Source organism: Taudactylus pleione, unplaced genomic scaffold, assembly GCF_031769625.1.
Source record: "Taudactylus pleione unplaced genomic scaffold, aTauple2 ptg000015l, whole genome shotgun sequence".
Lineage (NCBI taxonomy): Eukaryota > Metazoa > Chordata > Amphibia > Anura > Myobatrachidae > Taudactylus > Taudactylus pleione.
In genome coordinates, this window is record NW_028284417.1 from 23,801,437 (window position 1) to 23,822,729 (window position 21,293).

At 49.0% G+C, this 21,293-nt stretch overlaps 1 protein-coding gene across 5 annotated transcripts in view; it reads left to right on the forward strand.

The window, feature by feature from the left end:
- The window catches only part of SNX14 (sorting nexin 14), a 146,814-nt gene that overhangs the window by 15,773 nt on the left and 109,748 nt on the right, over positions 1–21,293 (forward strand). For all 5 annotated transcript variants that reach the window (XM_088472009.1, XM_088472007.1, XM_088472010.1 and 2 more), the window contains exons 6-8: positions 8,624–8,711; positions 9,163–9,247; positions 9,671–9,827. In XM_088472009.1, the coding sequence (XP_088328135.1) occupies positions 8,624–8,711; positions 9,163–9,247; positions 9,671–9,827 (330 nt within the window). The remainder of the gene's footprint in view (positions 1–8,623; positions 8,712–9,162; positions 9,248–9,670; positions 9,828–21,293) is intronic.

Consider the following 21,293-nt stretch of genomic DNA (forward strand, 5'->3'; position numbering starts at 1 on the left):
AGCAGTGACAGGTCGGCACACATTTCCGGGAAGATGGACGACCAGGGAATGTCTCCTGTCCATAAACATCCTGGAACTACGTGCAGTGTTCAGGCACAAGATGTACTGAAGGGCAGGCCGGTCCAGGTACAGTCCGACAATGCCACTGTAGTAGCCTACCTCAACCATCAGGGATGCACGCGAAGTCAGGCTGCCATGGCGGAAGTATCAAACATTCTGGTCTGGGCAGAATGTCATCTTCCAGCAGTGTTCATACCAGGAGTCCTAAATTGGGATGCGGTCTTCCTAAGTCGGCAGGATATACACACCGGCGAGTGGGCTCTTCATCCGCAAGTATTCCAGAGCCTTGTGGACAAGTGGGGACTACCAGATGTAGACCTCATGGCCTCAGGCCACAACCACAGGGTCCCCAGGTATGGGTCCAGAACAGGGATCCCGCAGCCAAATTTGTGGATACTCTAGCAGTGAATTGGAACTTCAAGCTAGCATACCTGTTTCCTCTGTTTTCCTTTCTACCAAGGGTCATCAGGAAATTCAAACAGGAGGGCTTAACAGTAATACTGATAGCCCCTGCTTGACCCAGATGTCATTGGTTCACCGACCTTCAGAGTCTATACATAGACACTCCTTGGCCTCTTCCTCTAAGGCCGGACCTGTCAACACAGGGTCCCTGCCTGTGTCCAGACCTTCTCCGTCTGTCTTTGACGGCGTGGCTCTTGAAACTTCCATCTTAAGAGCCAAGGGTTTTTCCAGTTCTGTAATTCAGACGATGCTTAGGGCGCGAAAACCTTCCTCGGCCCGCATTTATTACAGAGTTTGGCACTCGTATTTTCAGTGGTGTAAACATAGAAAATATGATCCTGGAGTGTTTGATCTCTCCAGTGCTTGCTTTTCTTCAGGCTGGATTAGACCGGGGTCTCTACCTGGCCACCCTGAGGGTTCAGGAATCTGCGCTGTTTGCTTTCAGCAAAGAGCCGCCCCGCTGCCTGATGTTAGGACTTTTTTTTCAGGCTGTTCTGAGGATTCAGCCTCCCTTTGTCCCTCCGGTAACTCCGTGGGATTGTCTCTGGTTCTCAGGGCTTCTCCCCCATTGGAACCCCTGAAATCAAGTAGACCTTAGGTGGTTGACAGCGAAAAGTTTTTCTTCTGGCTATCTCGTCTGATTTGACAGCTTTCTTGTCGCTCTCCCTATTTGGTTTTTCATCAGGATAGCGTTGTTCTTCGTAATGTTGTATCCGCTTTCATGTAAATTAAGAAATTGTGGTTACTTCCTTCCAGTCTTCAGGCCTTTCTAGGGGTGAAGCTTCTCTGGATGTTTTACGCGCCCTACGTATTTACGTGGATCGCACCAACTCCATTAGGAAATCTGATTCTCTTTTTGTGTTGTATGGCTGTCATAAGCAAGACTGGCCAGCTAACAAACAAACTCTGGCTAGGTGGCTTTGTATGACAATTTCTCAAGTGTACAGACAGTGACAGCACATTCTACTCGATCCGTGGGACCATCGTTGGCGTTTTGTTGTCGTGCCTCTGCTGAACAATTATGCATTGCAGCCGCGTGGTCTTCTGTCCACACTTTTGTCAAATTTTACAGATTTGATGCATTTGCCTCTCAGGATGCTTCCTTTGGGTGTCGGATTCTCCTTTCTACTAAACAGGAGCGTTCTCACCCTTAAGGGAACTGCTTTGGGACATCCCCAATGTAACTTCTATGGACCCCGAAGGAGAAAATAAGTTATGGTATAACATACCTTTTGTTAACTCTTTTTCTTCGAGGTCCATAGGGTCCACAGGACACCCACCCTAACAAACCTGCTGTTATTGGGTAATCTTTTTCTTTTGTATTGCTATGATTCCCTCTTCTTACAGAGAGTGTTTGAGGTACAGTTGTCCGTCCTTCTCATCTTTTCCTTCTCCTGCTTTGGCTTGGTAACAAACTAAATGCCTGTAGCCAGGGGCGGGGTATATATGGAGGAGGACCCAGTGGATCCTGAGAGCTAAAGCTTTTAACTGTTTGGTGCCTGGATCACTCCAACCACATACCCCAAGGTAACTTATGTGGACCCTATGGACCTCGAAGAAAAAGAGTTAGAATAGAGTTGTTAGGTTAGTTTCTTTTTGTTTGTTTGTTTGATTAGATTAGTTAATTATATTAATTTCTTTTGTTTAAAAAAAAATATATATATATTTTTCTCTCTTACTATACAGACTGGGACTGTAGGTCTTTTTTGTTCTGTGTGGGTTGCAGTTGGTGGTAACGGTGTTTGCAAAGGGAGACCAACCTCACAAGCATAAGCAGGGTGCTGTATTAAATTTTACATGTTTTAAATGTTCTGCCAACTCAGGGGAGTAGGATGCAGGGAGCCCTGTGTGCAGACTGTGAGGTTGAGGCGCCCGTGCCATGCTCCTCTATGGACGCTCCATCAGAGGAGGCGTTACCGGTTTGGGCAAAAGTTTTGGCTCCGTCCATTGCAGATCTGGCTAAGGAGTTACGAGACGTTCGTGGCCATGCTAATGTTAGTGCATCAGCCTCTATACCTATGCAGCAGTTCCACCATCTCAGTTTCCTTCCCCTGATTTAGCTAGCACCCCAGTGAATAAAGATATGTCTATTCAGTTGGATAGACTTTCCAGGGTCTGTTCTTCTTTATATACAGTCGTGGGCTCGGCTGGTGCGAGTGCTTATAAGGGACAGCCTGCCCAGACACTGCATTTCTTGGGGTAAGGGGAGGATTCAGAAAAAGGATCTTCTGCTGAGGATGGGGAGGTATTAGATCAGGAATGGATATTCCATTCTAGTTGGGAAGACGGTTCTCCCGATAGTATGGGTGTTACTGAGCTTATCCAGGCCATTCGCCAGACTTTGAAAATTTAAGACAAGTAGCCTTATGATGAAGTGGCTTCTCTTATTTAAGAGAAGAAAAAAACAACATGTTTTGCATTTTTCTGATGTGCTGGGGGAATCCTGGGCTAAGCCAGATAAACATGTTACGCTTCTAGCAGGATTTAAGTTTCCTTGTCCTTTTGCTGAGAAAGATACTTCTCCATGGGAGGTACCTCCCAGCAGTGGATGCACCGATTGCCTATTTAGCAAAGTCTACGATTCTTCCATTGGCTACTGCAGCCACACTGAAGGATGCTACGGACCGTAAGTGTGAGAATCTGCTGAAATCCTTGTTTTCTTTAACAGGTACTACCCTGCGTCCGGTGTTGGCAGGGGCCTGGGCTACTAAGGCCATAGAAACCTGGTCAGACCAATTAGCAGAAACTATTCAGTTAGGTGCAGATTCAAAGGATATCCTTACCCTGGTGGACAACCTGAAACAGACTTCAATTTATGTGAGTCATGCGTTTTTAGACACACTTTCTCTTCTGGCAGGTATATCATCCTTATCTGTTTCGGCCAGAAGAACGTTGTGGTTACATTCTTGGCAAGCGGATAGCGATTCCAAGAAAATTTTGGTGGGAGTTCCCTTTACAGGTCAATCTGTTTTTGTCCAGAGCTGGAGCGAATTATCGCTCAGACGACTGGCGGAAAAAAACAGTTTCTTCCAGTTCTTACTTCCCGCTCTAGGTTTCGGCCCTTTCCGTACACTGGTAGGTTCCGGCCTCTGCCCACCAGAGGTGCGCCAGGAGGTCAGAGAGCTGGTCAGTTCAGAGGGCATTTGGCCATGCAGTCCCATCGCTCAGGCACCCATAGGGGTGACAGATCCTTCCAATGACCCGGGTCAGGAGGATTTCCAGCCCATTGGTATAGGTCGCCATCTTCTCTCTTTCAGGGAGGCCTGGTTTCAGTCAACCACAGACCTTTGGGTCAGAGGAGTCCTCTCCAGAGGTTACATATTGGATCTGGAGGGACCCCGTCTACATCGTTTTTTGTAACCTCTCTCCCTCGGGATCAGCTCAGAAGAGGGGCATTATGGGGGTGCAATTCTCTCCCTTTTAGATTCAGGGGTAGTGGTTATTAAAATCTATTTCTGGTAAAAAAAAAAAAAAAGCCAGATGGTTCTTTTTGCCCCATTTTGAATTTAAAAGGTCTCAACCTGCACTTAAGGGTGAGAACGTACAGGATGGAGTTGTTACGTTCAGTAATTGCCTCTATGGTAATAAGAGAATTTCTCGCGTCCTTAGATATGAAGAATGCGTATCTCCGTGTATCTATTTGGGAATGAGACTACGAACAGCTGCGGTTTGCAGTAGGCTCCTGGCACTTTGAGTTTCGGGCTCTGCCCTTCAGGCTTTCCTCCGCACCAAGGGCGTTTACAAAAATTATGCACCTATGGCAGCTTTTCTGCATCGCCAAGGAATTACGATAATTCCCTATTTAGACAACTTGCTAATAAAGGCACCTTCAGAGGAACACTTGAAGGATCACTTACAGGTTGTCATGACAACTCTGGAACTTAACAGTTGGGTTCTCAATCTAGCCAAATCCAAATTGGTTCTAACATAGAAGTTGCTCTTTTTGGGCCTTCTGTTCAACACCCTGTCTCAGCAGGTTTTTTTGTGCGAGCACAAGATCAGGGAGTTGCGGTCCCTGGTGCACATTCTTTTGTCTTTGCACAGTGTGTCCATGCTACGCTGCATGCAGCTATTTGGGAAGATGGTGGTCGCGTTCGAAGCAGTTCCGTTTGCACGCTTCCATTCCAGGCCCCTTCAGCATTTCATTCTTCAGCGCTGGTGGAGGTGGGAACCCTGTCTAAACAGTTTTTTCCCCTGTCTGTTCAGGTGCGCCAATCCCTGGGTTGGTGGCTCTGCACTTGCAACCTGCCCAGAGGTTGACAATTCTGTCCCTGGGAATGGACGCTAGTAACTACAGTCTCCAGGGTTGGGGTGCAGTAGTTCTAGGGTCCCAGTTCCAGGGAGTTTGGTCTCTGGAAGAGAGTATGTCAATGAATGTGCTAGAGCTTCGAGCAGTCTTTCGTGTTCTAGTTCAAGCACAGGATCTTCTCAGAGACAGACCCTTACAGATACAGTTGAACAATGCCATGACGGTGGCATATATCAACAGATGGGGAGGAACCAGGAGTCCTTTGGCTATGGCAGAGTCCACCCAGATTATGATGTGGGCAGAGAGATTTGTTCCAGCCATATCAGCCATTTTTATCCCAGGGGTCAACTACTGGCAAGCAGACTTTCTCAGTTGGCACAGGGTTCACCCAGGGGAATGGTCCCTGCATCAGGACATATTCAACATGATTGTGGAGGAATGGGGTCTGCCAGAGAGAGATCTCATGGCTTCCAGGTTGAACAGGAAGCTTCCGAGTTACGGGGCGTGGTCCAGAGACTCACAAGCAACTCTGGTGGATGCTAAGTGGTCCTTCCACTTCGGGTATCTTTTTTCGCCAATTACCATGCTCCCGCATCTAATTAAGAGGATCAAGCGAGAAAAAGGTCATGTCCTTCTAATAGCTCCAGACTGACCGTGGAGGTCGCGGTACTCGGATCTTCTGTCTATGATGGCCGACCAACCGTGGAGACTTCCACTAAGAGAAGATCTACTGTCACAAGGTCCATTTCTCCATCCCAATTTACCTCAATTGGCTTTAACGGCATGGCACTTGAGACCAGTCTTTTGAGGTCCAAGGGTTTCTTCAGCCATTATCCAGACTGTTACAGGCTCGTAAGTCATCCACTTCTATGATTTATTATAGGGTGTGGAAAGCTTACATCCGATGGTGTGAAACCGGGAAGGTTTCTGCTTCCCAGGTTCGCTTGCTGCGTTTACTTTCTTTTTTACAAGCTGGATTGTCCAAAGGCCTTTGTCTTTCTTTCCTGAGGGGTCAGGTGTCGGCCTTGTCTAAATTTTTTCAGAGACGTCTGGCATCCATACCAGAAATCAAAACTTTAATGCAAGCACTATTGCATGTCCAGCCACCTTATGTTACACCAGTCCCGCCTTGGGGCCTTAATTTAGTTTTGGCTGCTCTTCAGTGGGCTCCTTTAACGCCACTTGAGAAGGTGGAATGAATGTGGTTAAATTGGAAAGTAGCTTTTTCTTTTGGCAATCTCATCAGCTCGTAGAGTTTCGGAGTTGGCTGTGCTGTCAGCTAGCTTTCCCCTTTTGATTTTTCATAAGGACCGAGCGGTTCTCCGCACTATGCCATCCTTTATTCCTAAGGTGATTTCCAGATTTCACCTAAATCAGGAGATTGTGGTTCCAATATTGCATTCACCTGATCCAGAGAGTCCTGTCCAGTTTCTGGATGTGGTAGGAGCACTCAGAATATATGTGGATAGGACTTCTGCCTTGCGTAAGACAGACAGCCTGTTAGTACTTTGACATCCATAAAAGAGGTTGGCCAGCTTCTAAGCAGTCTATTGCTCTTTGGATTACTTCCACTATCAAGCAGGCCTATATAACCTTGGGCGAGTCAGTACCTGATCCCATTTGCGCACATTTGACTCGGGCTGTGAGTGCTTCTTGGGCAGCTTGGCAGGGTGCCTCGATTGAGCAGTTGTGCAGGACGGCCACCTGGTCCTCAGTGCACACCTTTACCAAATGTTATCGGTTCCACACATTTGTGGCTAAAGATGCAAGTTTTGCTCGCAAGGTTTTGTGTAGAGCATTGCATATGCGTAATCCCCCTCCCTCTTAAGGCTTGCTTGGGGAAGTCCCAGCGTCAGTGCTTCCCAGATTGGATGAAAGAGGAAACAATATTCTGGGTTGCTCACCGTTGAATCAATTCCTCTGAGTCCATCTGGGAATCATTGAGTTCCCTCCCTGAAGTGTGTGATGGATTCTTATGTTCATCTTATTCTTCTCGATTTGGCTTTGCTAGTCAAATAACTGGAGAGTTAGAGAAAGGGGAGGTGTGTATAAGGGAGGGGGAGTTTGTCAGTCAGTTATTTTTACTGCCTACTCCTCGGCCCCTCCCTCATATCCCAGCGTCAGTGATTCCCAGATTGACTCAGAGGAATTGATTCTACGGTAATGCTGGGCATACACGGCCAGATAAAATGTCTGTCAGACCGACAGACATTTTATCTGGCCGGCTGCCAGCCGCAGATGTCGCCGGCATACACTGTGAGATTTCTCTCACAGTGTATTCGGCAGACATCTGCGCTCCGCCCCCGAGGGAGGAGACACTTCCCTGTTCCTTCCGTAGGAAGGAACACAGGAAATGTCTGTCTGTCGGCCGCGCTGGGCATACACTGCCTGATGCAGCCGACAGTTTACCAGGTAAATATCGCATCGGACGGGCATGCTGGACAATCCAGCATGCCCGACCGAGCAATATTTAACCCTTGGTCACCTGCACACACACTACAATTATCGGGGCGATCCACCGATATCAGGCGGATCGCCCCGATAATTGTAGTGTGTATGGCCAGCATTAGTAACCCAGAATCTTGTTTTTGTTAAATTATTTAAAAATAATAAACTATTTTATTATGCAAGTAGCGAAATATTATATGACTAGAGGAGAGGTCAGGTCATGCTGTGTTGTTTGGAACTTTGGTAGCTTCTGTTTTCAAATACTCTGTGTATCTGTTATTGAATTCCTATTTGTTAAAGTAGCTAGAAACTTCAAAATTTTATGCTAACAGTCAGTCATGTTCCTGTTCATAATACTTGTAACAGATTTAGCACTTTGGCTGAATGGACAAATCCTGTGTTATTGGAACTGACGCACACCGCACAATCATGGTCTGGGTTCAACTGTAATTTACTGTCAGTGTCTGTTAACATTTGATCTCTGTTAGATGTTGAATGGTATTGGTGAACTTTGGCCAGACACAATTTAAACATTTCAGTCCAAGAGAGAGCCATGAATGAAATGCGTTAGCTTGGATTATTATTGATATATATAACATGTCACGTGCTGATAGGAATGTGAGAAAGTGGACTAAAGGTGCCCATACACGGTGCGATATAGCAGCCGATCTGATGGATTGATACGATATCGCTGCTATTTCGTGCAGTGTTTGGTCATGATATCGGCCAGTGTGTGCTCCCGTGGGGGTCGTACATCAAACTTCCTTACTGCTTATTCACTTGATCTGGGGATGCAATGTACGATCCCATGCAGCGCTGTTTGGGTGGGGGAGGGGGTTGCCAGCATATCGGGCGGTCGGGCACCCGATCGCTCCGTGTGTGGGGACCGCCCGCTATGTCGGCCGTCAGGCCACGTCGCAAGGTGGATATTGCACCGTGTATGGGCACCTATAGTGGTATAACTATCTACTGTGGTTTTTCGTTGCTCTCCATGAAAACGGCATGTCTGGCACTGCACAGAGATCAATATATCTTTAAGGTGCCCCATTTCATTTGTATATCCCTATTGTTGTATTCCATTTCAAACACAAGGCGAGAAACTGTTTATATGGATCAGCACTAAGTACATTAATAGCCGATTGATAGAGAGTAATCACAGGGAAAGTGTTTTTTGTGGCTTGGGTGTTGGGGAGGACTTTTAGTTAAGTCCTGCATAATATAGTACTCTGAGGATGTATGCATGTGGATATATTATATATACATGTGTATATATATATTACACACACATCTGTTTTGATGGCATTGCAAGGGTGCGTATCTATATGATAAATTCCCTTCTAATCAATTTCTTTTTACCCTTTTTTTTTTTTTTTTTTTTTTTTTTTTTTTACATGCTCATGGCAGCGATATAACTGAAGATGAGTCTTTTGTGGATGAACTGAGGCTGACATTGAGATTCTTTGCATCCGTTCTTGTACGGAGAATACAGAAGGTGAATCCTTTTTTGTTTGCTTGTTTTCCCTAGCGATAATGTGAATGTTTATTGTTTGCTGTTTATGTATTGACTTGTGATGTGCCATTGCTGAGTATGGAATATAAACAAATTAGGTAAAGTAATTATGTTTTATTAGAATTGATTAAATACAAGGCACAAATTGGTCACAATAATAACAATAAATACATTTATTCAAATATAAACATCTGGTGTAGATATGATAATGGAACCGGGTTTGCTCTCTAGGGATTGTAGGTGCACTGACACTCATCTGTAATCTGTAAACAACAATACTCCCTTACTGGTTCACTAGGAATTAGCTTTATTATAGAAAGTGTGTGTACAAAGACAATGCTTCCTCGCACCAAGATTTACCTCAGACATAACTTTACATTGCTTTTTATTGTACATTGCAAACACTGCAAATAATATAATTGCTCATGTCTAGGTGGATATTCCATGCATTATAACCGGAAAGTTATTGAAAGCCGCTATGAAGCATATTGAGATAATCGCAAAAGCAAGGCAAAAAGGTAAATTGAAACCCAATAATTAGCCTGTGATTAGAGTTTACATATGCTGGTGTGTATATTTATGGTGCCATGGTGGCTTAGAGAGATGCCTTAGTGGCCGGAACACCCTATCCATACTCTAACACTCACACTAGAAGTGGGTTCTTCATGATAGACCACTCTGCAATGCATACGTTGGGAACCATTAGAATTGGTTTCCTGGGTTAATACCTTGAAGACAGACTATGTAGAGTCACATAGAAACGCTAGGTATGTCATCACCTAGGTTTCCTGAAGATGTAGAAATGAGAATCTTTGCCCTATAAAGCAGTGCTATCACAGGGTAGTGTGTCTATGAGGATGTGTGTGTTGTAAATAGTTGGTACACTACAGTCTATTCCTTTACTGGATACATGTAACATTTTCCCCTTACTTTCTTATTAGTAAAACACGCATCGGATCTCCAGCAAGCTGCTTTGGATGAATATGGACCTGATCTTCATGTTGCTTTGAGAAGTCGCAGAGATGAACTTTGCTACCTCAGAAAGCTTACTGAGTTGCTCTTTCCTTTCATTCTACCTCCTAAAGCAACAGATAGCAGGTAAATTACATTGTTTGTGTTGTCACCTCATTTGTTTAAATGTCAATGGTTTTAAGCAGTGGTGTATCTAGGGATCCAAGCGCCCCTGGCAATGTAATGGACTGACGGTCCTCCCAGCAGTAATCCCCCTTATGCTTATTTCCCCCAGTAGTAGTCCCCCCTATACAATGCCCCCAGTAGTAGTCCCCCCTATACTGCATTGCCCCCAGTAGTAGTCCCCCCTATACATTGCCCCAGTAGTAGTCCCCCGTATACAGTTCCCCAGTAGTAATCCCCCCCCCCTATGCTGCATTGCCTCCAGTAGTAGTCCCCCCTATACAGTGCCCCCAGTAGTAGTCCCCCCCCTATACAGTGCCCCCAGTAGTAGTCCCCTCCCCCTATACAGTGCCCCCAGTAGTAGTCCCCTCCCCCTATACAGTGCCCCCAGTAGTAGTCCCCTCCCCCTATACAGTGCCCCCAGTAGTAGTCCCCTCCCCCTATACAGTGCCCCCAGTAGTAGTCCCCCCCCCCCCCTATACAGTGCCCCCAGTAGTAGTCCCCCCCCCCCTATACAGTGCCCCCAGTAGTAGTCCCCCCCCTATACAGTGCCCCAGTAGTAATCCTCCCTATGCTGCATTGCCTCCAGTAGTAGTCCCCCCTATACAGTGCCTCCAGTAGCGGTCACCCCCTAGAGTGCTTCCTATAGTGCCCACTGTAGTGCTGCCCCCAGTAGTGGCCCCCCTATACAAATTACCTGATCCCCGCTCCTGATGCGACCGCCGTTGTCTGCTCCGAGTCCCGGCTCTTCTCTTGCACTATGGGAGAGACGTCATGACATCTCTCCCATCACCCGCTGTCGGGGGAGCTGGAAGACTGAGCTCATATGTGAGCTCCAGCTGGCTCCCTCCATGGATGATGCAACAGCCAGTGAGAGTCTGTCTGACTGTCATTGGCTGGCTGCTATAACAAACACACAGCCGCGCTGTGTAGGGCAGAGCGCTCTCACTGTGGACTGCCCTACACTTGTGGGGCTGGGGGACTAGCGGTGGTAGTCCACCCCTTGGCTGCTGGTGGCACTGCCGGACGGCGCCCCTGGCGAGTGCCATCCTGGCCAATGGGTAGATATGCCCCTGGTTTTAAGGTTATGGCTGATGAGTCTGTCTGTCTCTCTTCCTATATCTTTGATGGGCAATTACATTCTTAAATATGGCTGCTCACTCTGTATGGTAACATTATGCCAATTAACTGTTGCCTCTACATGTTCTACCGGAAGAAACACAATAGGTTAATGCACACTTTTCAAAGTAGACTTTAACCCTCTATCATGTTTTTTTACATTTAAACAAAAAGTTTCTTAATCCATCGTAGTCCAATTGGGAAATAAAATATTTATTATTTCTGTTTATTTAGTACCCCTTCATCCACCTTATTGGAACTAGCCCTGCACTATCCAGACTGGACTGGCTTTAAGAATAGTAGGGACTCCTTGTTAAGTACAATTCAGTCCAGGCTATGTGGTACTTAAAGTAGCTACTATCAAATGTTTATCTATACCTTTCCAGTGCACCTAGGCTGCCTGGACCAACAAAAACCAAGGAGTTACACCCTACTCCAGAAACATGCAATATAAATACAACAAATAGTTGAGTTGGTCTTGGCACCACAACTTAACAGTGATCTGGCTCAGCTAAAAAAATTGTGGGTCCCAGGGACCCCTCACTTTAACCAATTGGGGTCCTACTCCAGAGTTTCTGGGTTTCATCACATATTATTATGCTTTTGAGCTCGCCATAAACAGTAGCATCAGACCACCCCACATGCCATACACATAGATCGTGGGAAGTCACTCATATCACAGTACGGATAAAGCTTATAATTACATTGCCTTGATCTTACATGGCCAACAGGTGCAGTGCTGTGGGCAGAGAGGGGGTGAGGGCAGGCAGCAGTTGGAACAGTACTGGGGCAGGTATCAGTTGGGGTAGAGGAGGTTAAGTGTAGGAAGCAGTTGGGATAGAGCTGGGATAGAGGGGGTTAAGGGCAGACAGTGCTGTGGGTAGGGAGGGGGGTGAGGGCTGGCAGCAGTTGGAACAGTGTTGGGCACAAGTAACAGTTTGAGTAAAGGGGTGTAAGGGCAGGCAGAAGTTGGTGCAGGGAGGGGGTAGAGGGGTGTATGATCATGTTGCAGTTGGGGTAGGAAGGGGGTCAAGTGTAGATAGCAGTTGGATCAGTACTGGGGGGCAAAGAGGGAGTTAGGGGCATGCCGTGCTGGGGATAGGGTTGGGGATAAGTGTAGATAGCTGGGGCAGTACTAGGGGGCAAAGAGGGGGTTAGGGGCATGCAGCACTGGAAGTAGGGAGGATAAGCAGCTGGGGCAGTACTAGGGGGCAAGGAGGGGTTTAAGGGCATGTAGTGATCGGGATAAGGGTAGATTGCTGGGGCAGTACTAGGGGGTAAGGAAGGGGTTAGGGGCACGCAGTACTGGAAGTAGGGAGGGGATTTGTGTAGATAGCAGATGGGGCAGTACTAGGGGGCAAGGAGGGTATTAGCCTCATGCAGTGCTGGGGAAGGATGGGGATAAGGGTATATAGCAGCTGGGTAGTACTGGGAGTTAAGAAATGGGTTAGGAGAAGGCAGTTCTGGGGTAAGGAGGGGCTTAGGGGCAGGCAAGTGCTGGGGGTTAGTAAAGAGATAAGGCGCTAACTGATTATGAACACTATCAGTCCTGAGGGACTACCCTCTGGACCCCCCTGCGCGCATGCCACATTGATTAATTGCAGAGTGTTAGCCGTTAGCCTCCGCAGCACCCCCACACAGCTGGTACGGATGCAAGTTTATTTAGGCAGCACCTGGGTATTGGTTCCTCCCGGGCACTGTCCTCCTGCAGTCCCGGACTCCATGATCACAGCCCGTGACGCTTCCGCCTCTGATTGGCTGCTCCGTTTGCGAGTGATTCAATTCAAAGACCGGCCGGGGATAGGGGGGGACCGTGGAGCCCTGGTCCCAGCACTGGCAGCTCCCTCCCCTTTCTCACCTCAGCGGCCTGCAGCAGGTTCTCCTGCTCCATCTCCCCAACTTCCACTCCGCCACACTCCCCGCTCTCCTCTTCCCCGGCACCGCGTTCACGCTCTGCTGCTGTCTGCCGCAGTACAAGGGCAGTACCTCGGCCGCCCGCTTGGTGGAATCCCCTGAAGAGAAGAGCACCACCTTGGCTTTGCTCCAGCTCAGCCGCAGGACCTATGAGGGCTTCTTGCTGCTAGGGGAATAGCCAGGGGGCAGCGCGGACGCGGCAACGGCTGCGGACTACTTTCTGCCGCCCGCGTTCTGCTCCTCCCTGGGGTAACCAGCCTCCACTCGTCAACCCCGCTCATCAGCAATAGGGACTCCCTGCTGCTGGGCCAGGGAGCTGTCAATCAATTTACAACTAGCCAATCCTGGTGGAGCGCGTCCCCGGGGACCCACCCCTTTTGAAAAAGTGAGTCCCCTGTGTCCATTTCCGAGTAAAATACGCGCTATAGCGCGTATTTGCTTACATAATATAAACAATACTTAGGGGTAAATTTACTAACGTTAGAGTTTTTACAAGTGTAGATGTTGCCCATAGCAACCCATCAGATTCTAGCTATTATCTTCTAGAAGGTGCTAGTTAAATGTTAAGATGAATCTGATTGGTTGCTATGGGCAACATCTCCACTTCTAAAAACTCACTTCAGTAAATATACCCTTTTAGAATTGAGACGTTTTACTCCTAGTATTCCCTCAAGAGATTGATAAGCCAACAAAAATCTTCATCTAAATATTCTCTCCAAGGTAGGGACATACAAGTGTGTCTTCAATCCACCGTTAGATGAAATATATCCAACACCTTTGTTAATGAGCACTCACAATTTACAGTATGTGGGAATGAGCCTAATCATAATTTGGTTACCAGACCTTCCTCCTTCATAATAACCGATTTCTCTGAGGTGAAGTTGAATGGAGAGAAGATACTTCATAGCGCATTTCTGTAAAAATCAGTCTAATCCATAAAAACAAGATACATGCAACAGAACAAGAAAACACGAAGCAAACTGGCCTCCTACCAGAGTAAAGCTGTTCTACAAGCCTCCAAAGGTTTCTGTGTTCTCCGGGAATAGACCACTGGACCAGGCTGGTTATTTCCCTGTTTTGGAGGTCTACACAGCATCATGTTCCCCAACTGCTAACGCGTTTTAATCTGCTAGAGTAGAGGTCTTTTCCAAGGCATAGTCTTAAAAAATCCACCTTTAGATGCTGGCAAATACAAAAATCCTGTTTTCTCATTCCTCTGCTGCGGGGTACTGGAAAACGCTGGGAGTGTCCCAAAGCGATACTCTGCTGTAGCTGTACGAAGCACCCGACGTCCAAAGCTGACCTTCCCGGACGCAAAGCTGTTGAAATGGTGGAATTTAACAAATGTGGCTGCCCTACACAGCTGAGAATCCGAAGCCCCATGACGCGCAGCCCAGGAGGTGTCATCTGACTGAATGAAATGAGCTGTGACCCTGGAAGACACAGGCTGGCCTCGAGCAATATAAGCTATCGATGCCAGCCATTTCCCATTCGCAGGTACCGCGCCACTTGGAACCACTGCAGTACATAACTCAAAACTTCCCCACCCCCCCTGTGCATGATGAAATTTAGTTTCTACTTCAGGGTCCATAGGGGGTCCACAGGGTTGACCTTGGGGTATAGCTGGATCCACGGGCACCACACAGTTAAAGCTTTCACTGCTCCCAGGACGCACTTGGGTCCGTCCTCCTCTATACCCCGAGCCACAGGCACCTCAGTTTTAGTTGGTGCCCGGCCGGAGTCGGGTCACCCTGTCGCAGTGGGGCTGCAGGAGCAGCCCCATAGCTTTATTTTTACACTATCTAGGGGCTAGCAGCGGCGGCGGACTCCCCCTCTATAGAGGAATACCCCGCATGTCCGCTAGACCACCAGGGTGATAGGCTGGAAGCGGGACCGGCAACCCGGGGGTTAATTGCTAGCCAGGGGAGGCAGCCTTCCCTGTCTAGCGGCTCCTCAGCTCAGCGCGCCTTTCAACTCGCAGTCTGGCGTCGCTGAGCTGCTCTTATCTCTCGGCCACTCCTCCTCTGAGGTCTCCGGCGGCCATCTTCACTGGCAGGCATCACAGATTTCCCACGCGGTATCAAGTGGACCGGTCCCCCTGTGTACCTCTCCCCTGCTAAAGGACAGTGTGCACAGCGCTATAGCCCTCCCAGACACTGAATCTGGGCGGTTGATTGTAGCGGAAGGTGCAGTGAGTACTAACTTTTCTGCATTGTATGTGACTATTGCTAGTGCTGCCTGTCTGTGACTTATTCTCCATTACTGTCAGCTTATACCTATCCCTTACCCTCTCCTACGGCCCGGCAGGTGTGTGGGGGAAGGGCGTTTTCTTATACCCTCACTTATATAAATCACGTATTTGTGGGGTCAGTCACATACTGTTGTGTGCTACACAGTACCATAACTGGGCTGTTTGTGTCGCATACTGGTGAGTGCACGGGTGTTGACACCATAATTCCTCTCGTGATATGTATTTGTTGTGTATTTACTGTATCATGTCTGATGGAGAGACTGAGCGCTCTGTGGCTCCTGTGCTATTTTCCTGCAGACGCTGTGCTGCTGGAGTTGATGGGGAGGACTTATCTCAGGATGGTCTGTGCGGGCGGTGCCAGCTGGTACCGGGCCCCTCCAACCCCCCCTATGTCACAGGACCCTCCTTGGGCGATGTTTTCACAGGTGCTGGCGTCCATTGCGGACCGGTTATCGGTCCCATCAGTGGTCCCTTCTAGGGTGTTGCCCCAGCCCACCATCCCCCATTCCCCGGGTAATCCGCAAATATTGCAGTCTCCCCGCGGGGCCCAGACTGTGGGTCCTTATTCGGGACTGCCTTTGTATGTCCAGTCTCCTCCAGGGACACGACAGTCTGTGGTGCTTTTTCAGAGTTTTACTCCGACGGCTCCTCCACCTTGGGTGGATGTTCTCTCCAGCTCTGTACAGAGTCTGGCGGCCTCCTCCTCGGCGTTTCAGTCGATATTGCAAAGTGATGTGCCACCAAGGACGCCCAAACGTCCTGTTGTGAGTTCACTGGCTACGCAGTTGTCGGACTCGGAAGTGTCCTCAGATGATGGAGAAATCCATGAGGACTCAGCTTCCACCTCCTGCCCCATGGCATCAAAGTCCTCCATTAATGTTTCAGCCTTAGTTAGGGCGGTGCGGGCGATCCTACATGTAGAGGATGATGCACCAGCCCCTAGGTCGAAGTTTCCTAATTTTAAAAAAGCCAAGGTAACATCGAATGTGTTTCCCCTGTCTGATCAATTAACGGATCATATGGCGGCGGCCTGGCAATTACCCAGTAAGAGGTTCCGTCCACAGAAGAGGTTGGCGTCAAATTATCCTTTTCCTGAATCTCATTGCAGGAAATGGGAGACTCCGCTGGCGCTGGATTCCCACGTCACCCGCTTGATCAAAAGCGCGGCGCTGCCGTTGCCGTCTATCTCCTCTTTGAAGGATCCCACGGACAGGAAGGTGGAGACTTGTTTAAAGTCCATTTATTCTCTTTCCGGGGCGGTGGCTCGCCCGTCCATGGCTATCTCCTGGGTGGCTAAAGCCATTGAGGCCTGGGCCAATGCCTTGGAGGATACCTTTCCTGATGATGCTCCGGATATCCAGAGAGCGTCAGTGGGACAGATGCGGGATGCAGCTTCCTATATCGGGGAAGCGTCTTTGGATGCCAGCCTGCTCACTTCTAGGGTGTCGGCTGCAGGGGTGTCTGCTCGGCGGTCACTGTGGCTGAGGTCCTGGTGGGCTGATGCAGACTCTAAAAAGGGTCTGGAGGCCTTGCCTTTTAATGGAGAATTACTATTTGGTCCGGATTTGGACAAAATAGTTGATACTTTGGCTAAGTCCAAGTCGGCCTTCCTCCCTTTGGCCTCTGCGCCGGCTAAAGTGAGGAGTTCTGCCTTTCGGTCCTTTCGCGTTCAGGGTAAGGCCAAGGGTCAGTCCTTCCCGAGACATTCGGCGACCAAGTCCGCAGCCAAGCCCAAGAAGCAGGCATGGAGTGCTCGGCGCCCTTCTTCCAAGCAGGAGGATAAACCTGCTGCCTGATGGGACGGGCCTCTCTCTGGGGGACCCCAGAGTGGGAGGCCGACTTCTCCAAGTCGCCCAGTGTTGGCACAATACCACCACGGATGCCTGGATTCGAGAAGTAGTCTCTCAGGGGTACGCCCTGTCTTTTCGGTTCATGCCGCCCCACCAGTTTTTCTGCACGAGTCCTTCTTTGAACAAGACCAAAGCTGTCCAGATTCAGGTAGCTATAGAATCCTTGCTACAAGCAGGGGTCATTGTTCCCGTTCCGCAGTCTCAGCACGGGATGAGGTACTATTCTACTCTTTCTGGTGCAGAAACCCAATGGTTCTCATTGCCCTATCCTGAATTTGAAGTCTCTGAGCAAATACCTCAGAGTTCCCAGGTTCAGGATGGAAACGTTACGTTCCATCATTCTTGCGATGGAACCCGGGGATTATATGGTCTCCCTCGATATCCAGGACGCCTATCTCCATGTGCCCATAGCACCGGGACATCAGCGGTATCTGAGGTTTGCTATCCTGAACCATCACTACCAATTTCGGGCATTGCTTTTCGGCCTTTCCACGGCTCCAAGGGTGTTCACCAAGGTGATGGCAGTTATGGCTGCCCACCTTCGGGGTCAGGGTATACGGCTGTTGCCGTACCTGGACGATCTTCTGCTGCTGGCAAGCTCCCCAAGCTCTGGTCCCATCACAACGGATGGTCCATCTGGGAGCACTTCTGGATTCTTGTCAACAAAGGATTTTCTTGACTCCGGAAAAGGTGTCCTCCCTACAACTGAGGATACACAGTTGCCTGAGCAGTGGCAGGGTGTCGGTCCATTCGGCAATGAGAGTCCTGGGGTCCATGGTGTCGGCATTCGACATGGTGGAATTTGCCCAGTTCCATTCCAGGCCCCTGCAGGGGCAGATTCTATCGGAATGGAACGGGTTACCTCACCGGATCCGATCCCAGATGCTGGTTTTGTCCCCGGAAGTGCGCCAGTCTCTGGTGTGGTGGCTTCAGTCAGCTCATCTCATCCAGGGTCGCCCCTTTTGGATCCCGGACTGGGTTCTGCTCACGACAGTTGCCAGTCTCCGGGGTTGGGGGGCAGTGACCCACTCGTCTCTTCAGGGCCGTTGGTCGTCGGAGGAAGCCGTCCTTCCCATAAACGTTCTAGAGCTGCGGGCAGTGTACCGTACTCTACTGTCGTCATGCACCGTTCTTCACGGAAGAGCAGTTCAGGTGCAATCGGACAACGCTACCACAGTGGCGTACATAAATCACCAGGGAGGGACGCGCAGTCGAGCTGCGATGTCGGAGGTGTCTCAGATCATGGCTTGGGCGGAGTGCCACCTTCCGGCAATCTCGGCAGTCTTCATCCCGGAAGTCCTCAATTGGGAGGTGGACTTCCTCAGCCGTCACGACGTGCATCCCGGGGAATGGTTGCTTCACCCAGGGATGTTTCAACTTCTCGTGGACAAATGGGGACTGCCGCAGTTGGACCTGATGGCCTCCCGTCACAACTGCAAGTTGCCCGTATATGGCTCAAGGACAAGAGATGCAGGCGCAAGCCTAGTGGACGCGCTGTCTGTGAAATGGACGTTTCACCTAGCGCACCTGTTCCCTCCCTACCTTGGGTACTCAGAAAAATCAAACAGGACGGCGGCATGTTTCTGCTGGTGGCTCCTGCGTGGCCCAGACGTCCTTGGTGCTCCGATCTCATGAGCTTGTCCATCGACGTGCCGTACGTTCTACCTCAGCGTCGGGACCTGCTGTCTCAGGGGCCCTGCCTTTACCCGGATCTGGGTCGGCTGTCTTTGACGGCGTGGCTCTTGAGACAGCCGTCTTAAGGTCCCGGGGTTTTTCTAACTGTCATCAGTACCATGCTGAGGGCGCGTAAGCCTTCCTCTGCACGGATTTACCACAGAGTGTGGCACACTTACTTTCAGTGGTGTGAGTCCAGAAACTTTGATCCTCAGGTGTTCAGGGTTTCTAGGATTTTGGCATTTCTGCAGTCAGGTCTTGACCTGGGCTTACGTCTTGCTTCCCTGAAGGTTCATGTATCGGCTCTGTCTGTATGGTACCAACGTCGGATCGCTACACTGCCTGATGTTCACACCTTTTTCCAGGGTGTTCTTAGAATTCAACCTCCCTTTGTGCCTCCAGTGGCTCCATGGGACTTGGCGGTGGTTCTTCGGGTCCTGCAGGGACCTCCCTTTGAGCCTCTTGAGTCCGTTGACCTCAAGTGGTTAACACTGAAAACTGTGTTTCTCCTGGCAATTGCTTCGGCCAGGAGGGTATCCAAGTTGGGGGCACTTTCCTGTAGTCCCCCCTTCCTAATTTTTTACCAGGACAGGGCTGTGCTTCGTACTCGTCCTGAGTTCTTGCCTAAAGTAGTCTCTAAGTTCCACATCAATCAGGAACTTGTGGTACCAGCTTTTCAATCTCCTGATCTTACAGCTGGTGAGGCTTCGTTTGATGTTGTCCGTGCTCTGAGTTTATGTTGATCGGACGGCTTCTGTAAGAAAGTCCGATTCCTTGTTTGTCCTCTTTGGTTTTCATAAGAGGGTTTGGCCTGCCAACAAACAAACGTTAGCCCGTTGGCTTTGTTCTGTTATTAGGGAGGCTTATATACAGGAACGTTTACCTTTTCCAGCCTCTGTTAAGGCTCATTCCACTCGGTCTGTGGGTCCTTCTTGGGCTGCTAGACGTGGTGCCTCCGCTGTTCAGCTGTGCAAGGCAGCCACTTGGTCTTCCATTCAGACATTTTTGAGGTTTTATGCGTTTGACACCTTTGCCTCTCAGGATGCATCCTTCGGCGGCAGGATTCTCCTTTCTGCTCAGGAGCGTCCCCGCCCTTAGTTGAACTGCTTTGGGACATCCCCAAGGTCAACCCTGTGGACCCCCTATGGACCCTGAAGTAGAAAACAAGAGATATGGTAAGAACTTACCTTTGTTATCTCTGTTTCTACGAAGTCCATAGGGTCCACAGGGTGCCCACGCACCTGGCTTCAAATGGGCTGTGTGGCTGGTCAGGGGTTTTCCGTCTCCCATTTCTGTGAGTATGGTTTCTTGTGTGTTCCAGTCTTCCTTCTCTCTGTTTAGTCTCCTCCTCCGGCCTTGGCTGCTTACCAACTGAGGTGCCTGTGGCTCGGGGGCGGGTATAGAGGAGGACGGACCCAAGTGCATCCTGGGAGCAGTGAAAGCTTTAACTGCGTGGTGCCCGTGGATCCAGATCCAGCTATACCCCAAGGTCAACCCTGTGGACCCTATGGACTTCGTAGAAACAGAGATAACAAAGGTAAGTTCTTACCATATCTCTTGTTTTCACACTTGGTACAACCAAAAACATTTGTACAGCGCCACCCTTTACAGGGAGCGACTCTGCAGCATTACCCTTCCAAGACATAATGGTGAAAGGGTAGGGAATACAGATAGGAGCAATATTCAAATAGGCCCAGCACAATTCAATCTGAAGTTAAGAATATATAAAGTAGAAGAATAATGCAGCAAATGACATACAGTAATGACAGAAGTGCATTAGCATAAGAAAATGCACTAAGCACAGCTTTGAGCAACAAATAGTCAGGCTGAACTAACCAGGATCCTTGGCTGGCTTCCTGTAGTCCACCACACCAGCCATCCAACCCCTCTTGTGGGAATTGTATATGACAAACAAGTCACCCGTTTTATGTAGACCCGAGGTCTAAGAGGCCATACAACATCAAAGGGTTGACCTGAAGAAATTTCTGGTGAAGAACCACTGCAAGCAGAACCAGGACCACATAAGGTTGATTGAGGAAAGAGGAGTGTTTTGTACAGAGCTCCACCCTGTCATCATGAAAAAATAAGATCCGGAGAGTGCATAAACGTCTGCAAGTCAAGAAGCAAGGCAAGGCGATGCTGGAAAAAGATTGACAGTGCCAAAAACCTTGGATCCCAGGTGCAAACCCACATTTAGACCTGCCTGGAGGAACAAAAGAAGACTGGAAAGATGAATGGAAGGAGGACTCTCATGCCTGGATAAATAAACCTGCCATATCCGGTGGTAATGCTGAGCAGAGACTGGCTGTATGAAGCACCTGACGCCCAAAGCTCGTGGTCCAGATGCACCCATGCCAAGGATAGCAGATCCAATGATTTAACAGAGGTAAAGGTTACAGGTTTGTTACGTATCCTCTTGAAAAGAGAGGCCTCCTGAGTCTCCGAAGAGTCAGAGTTCGAGATAATGAAGACCTGATGGACAGCCTTGATTAAGGCTTCAACCCCCTGGGTGTCAGCGGGATCATCTGCCGTAACCCAAAAAAGATCCAGGTATGACTCATCTAGATGGCTATTCCCCTGAGACCTTTACAAATGTAATTCCTTCCATGACTGAAAGCTGGA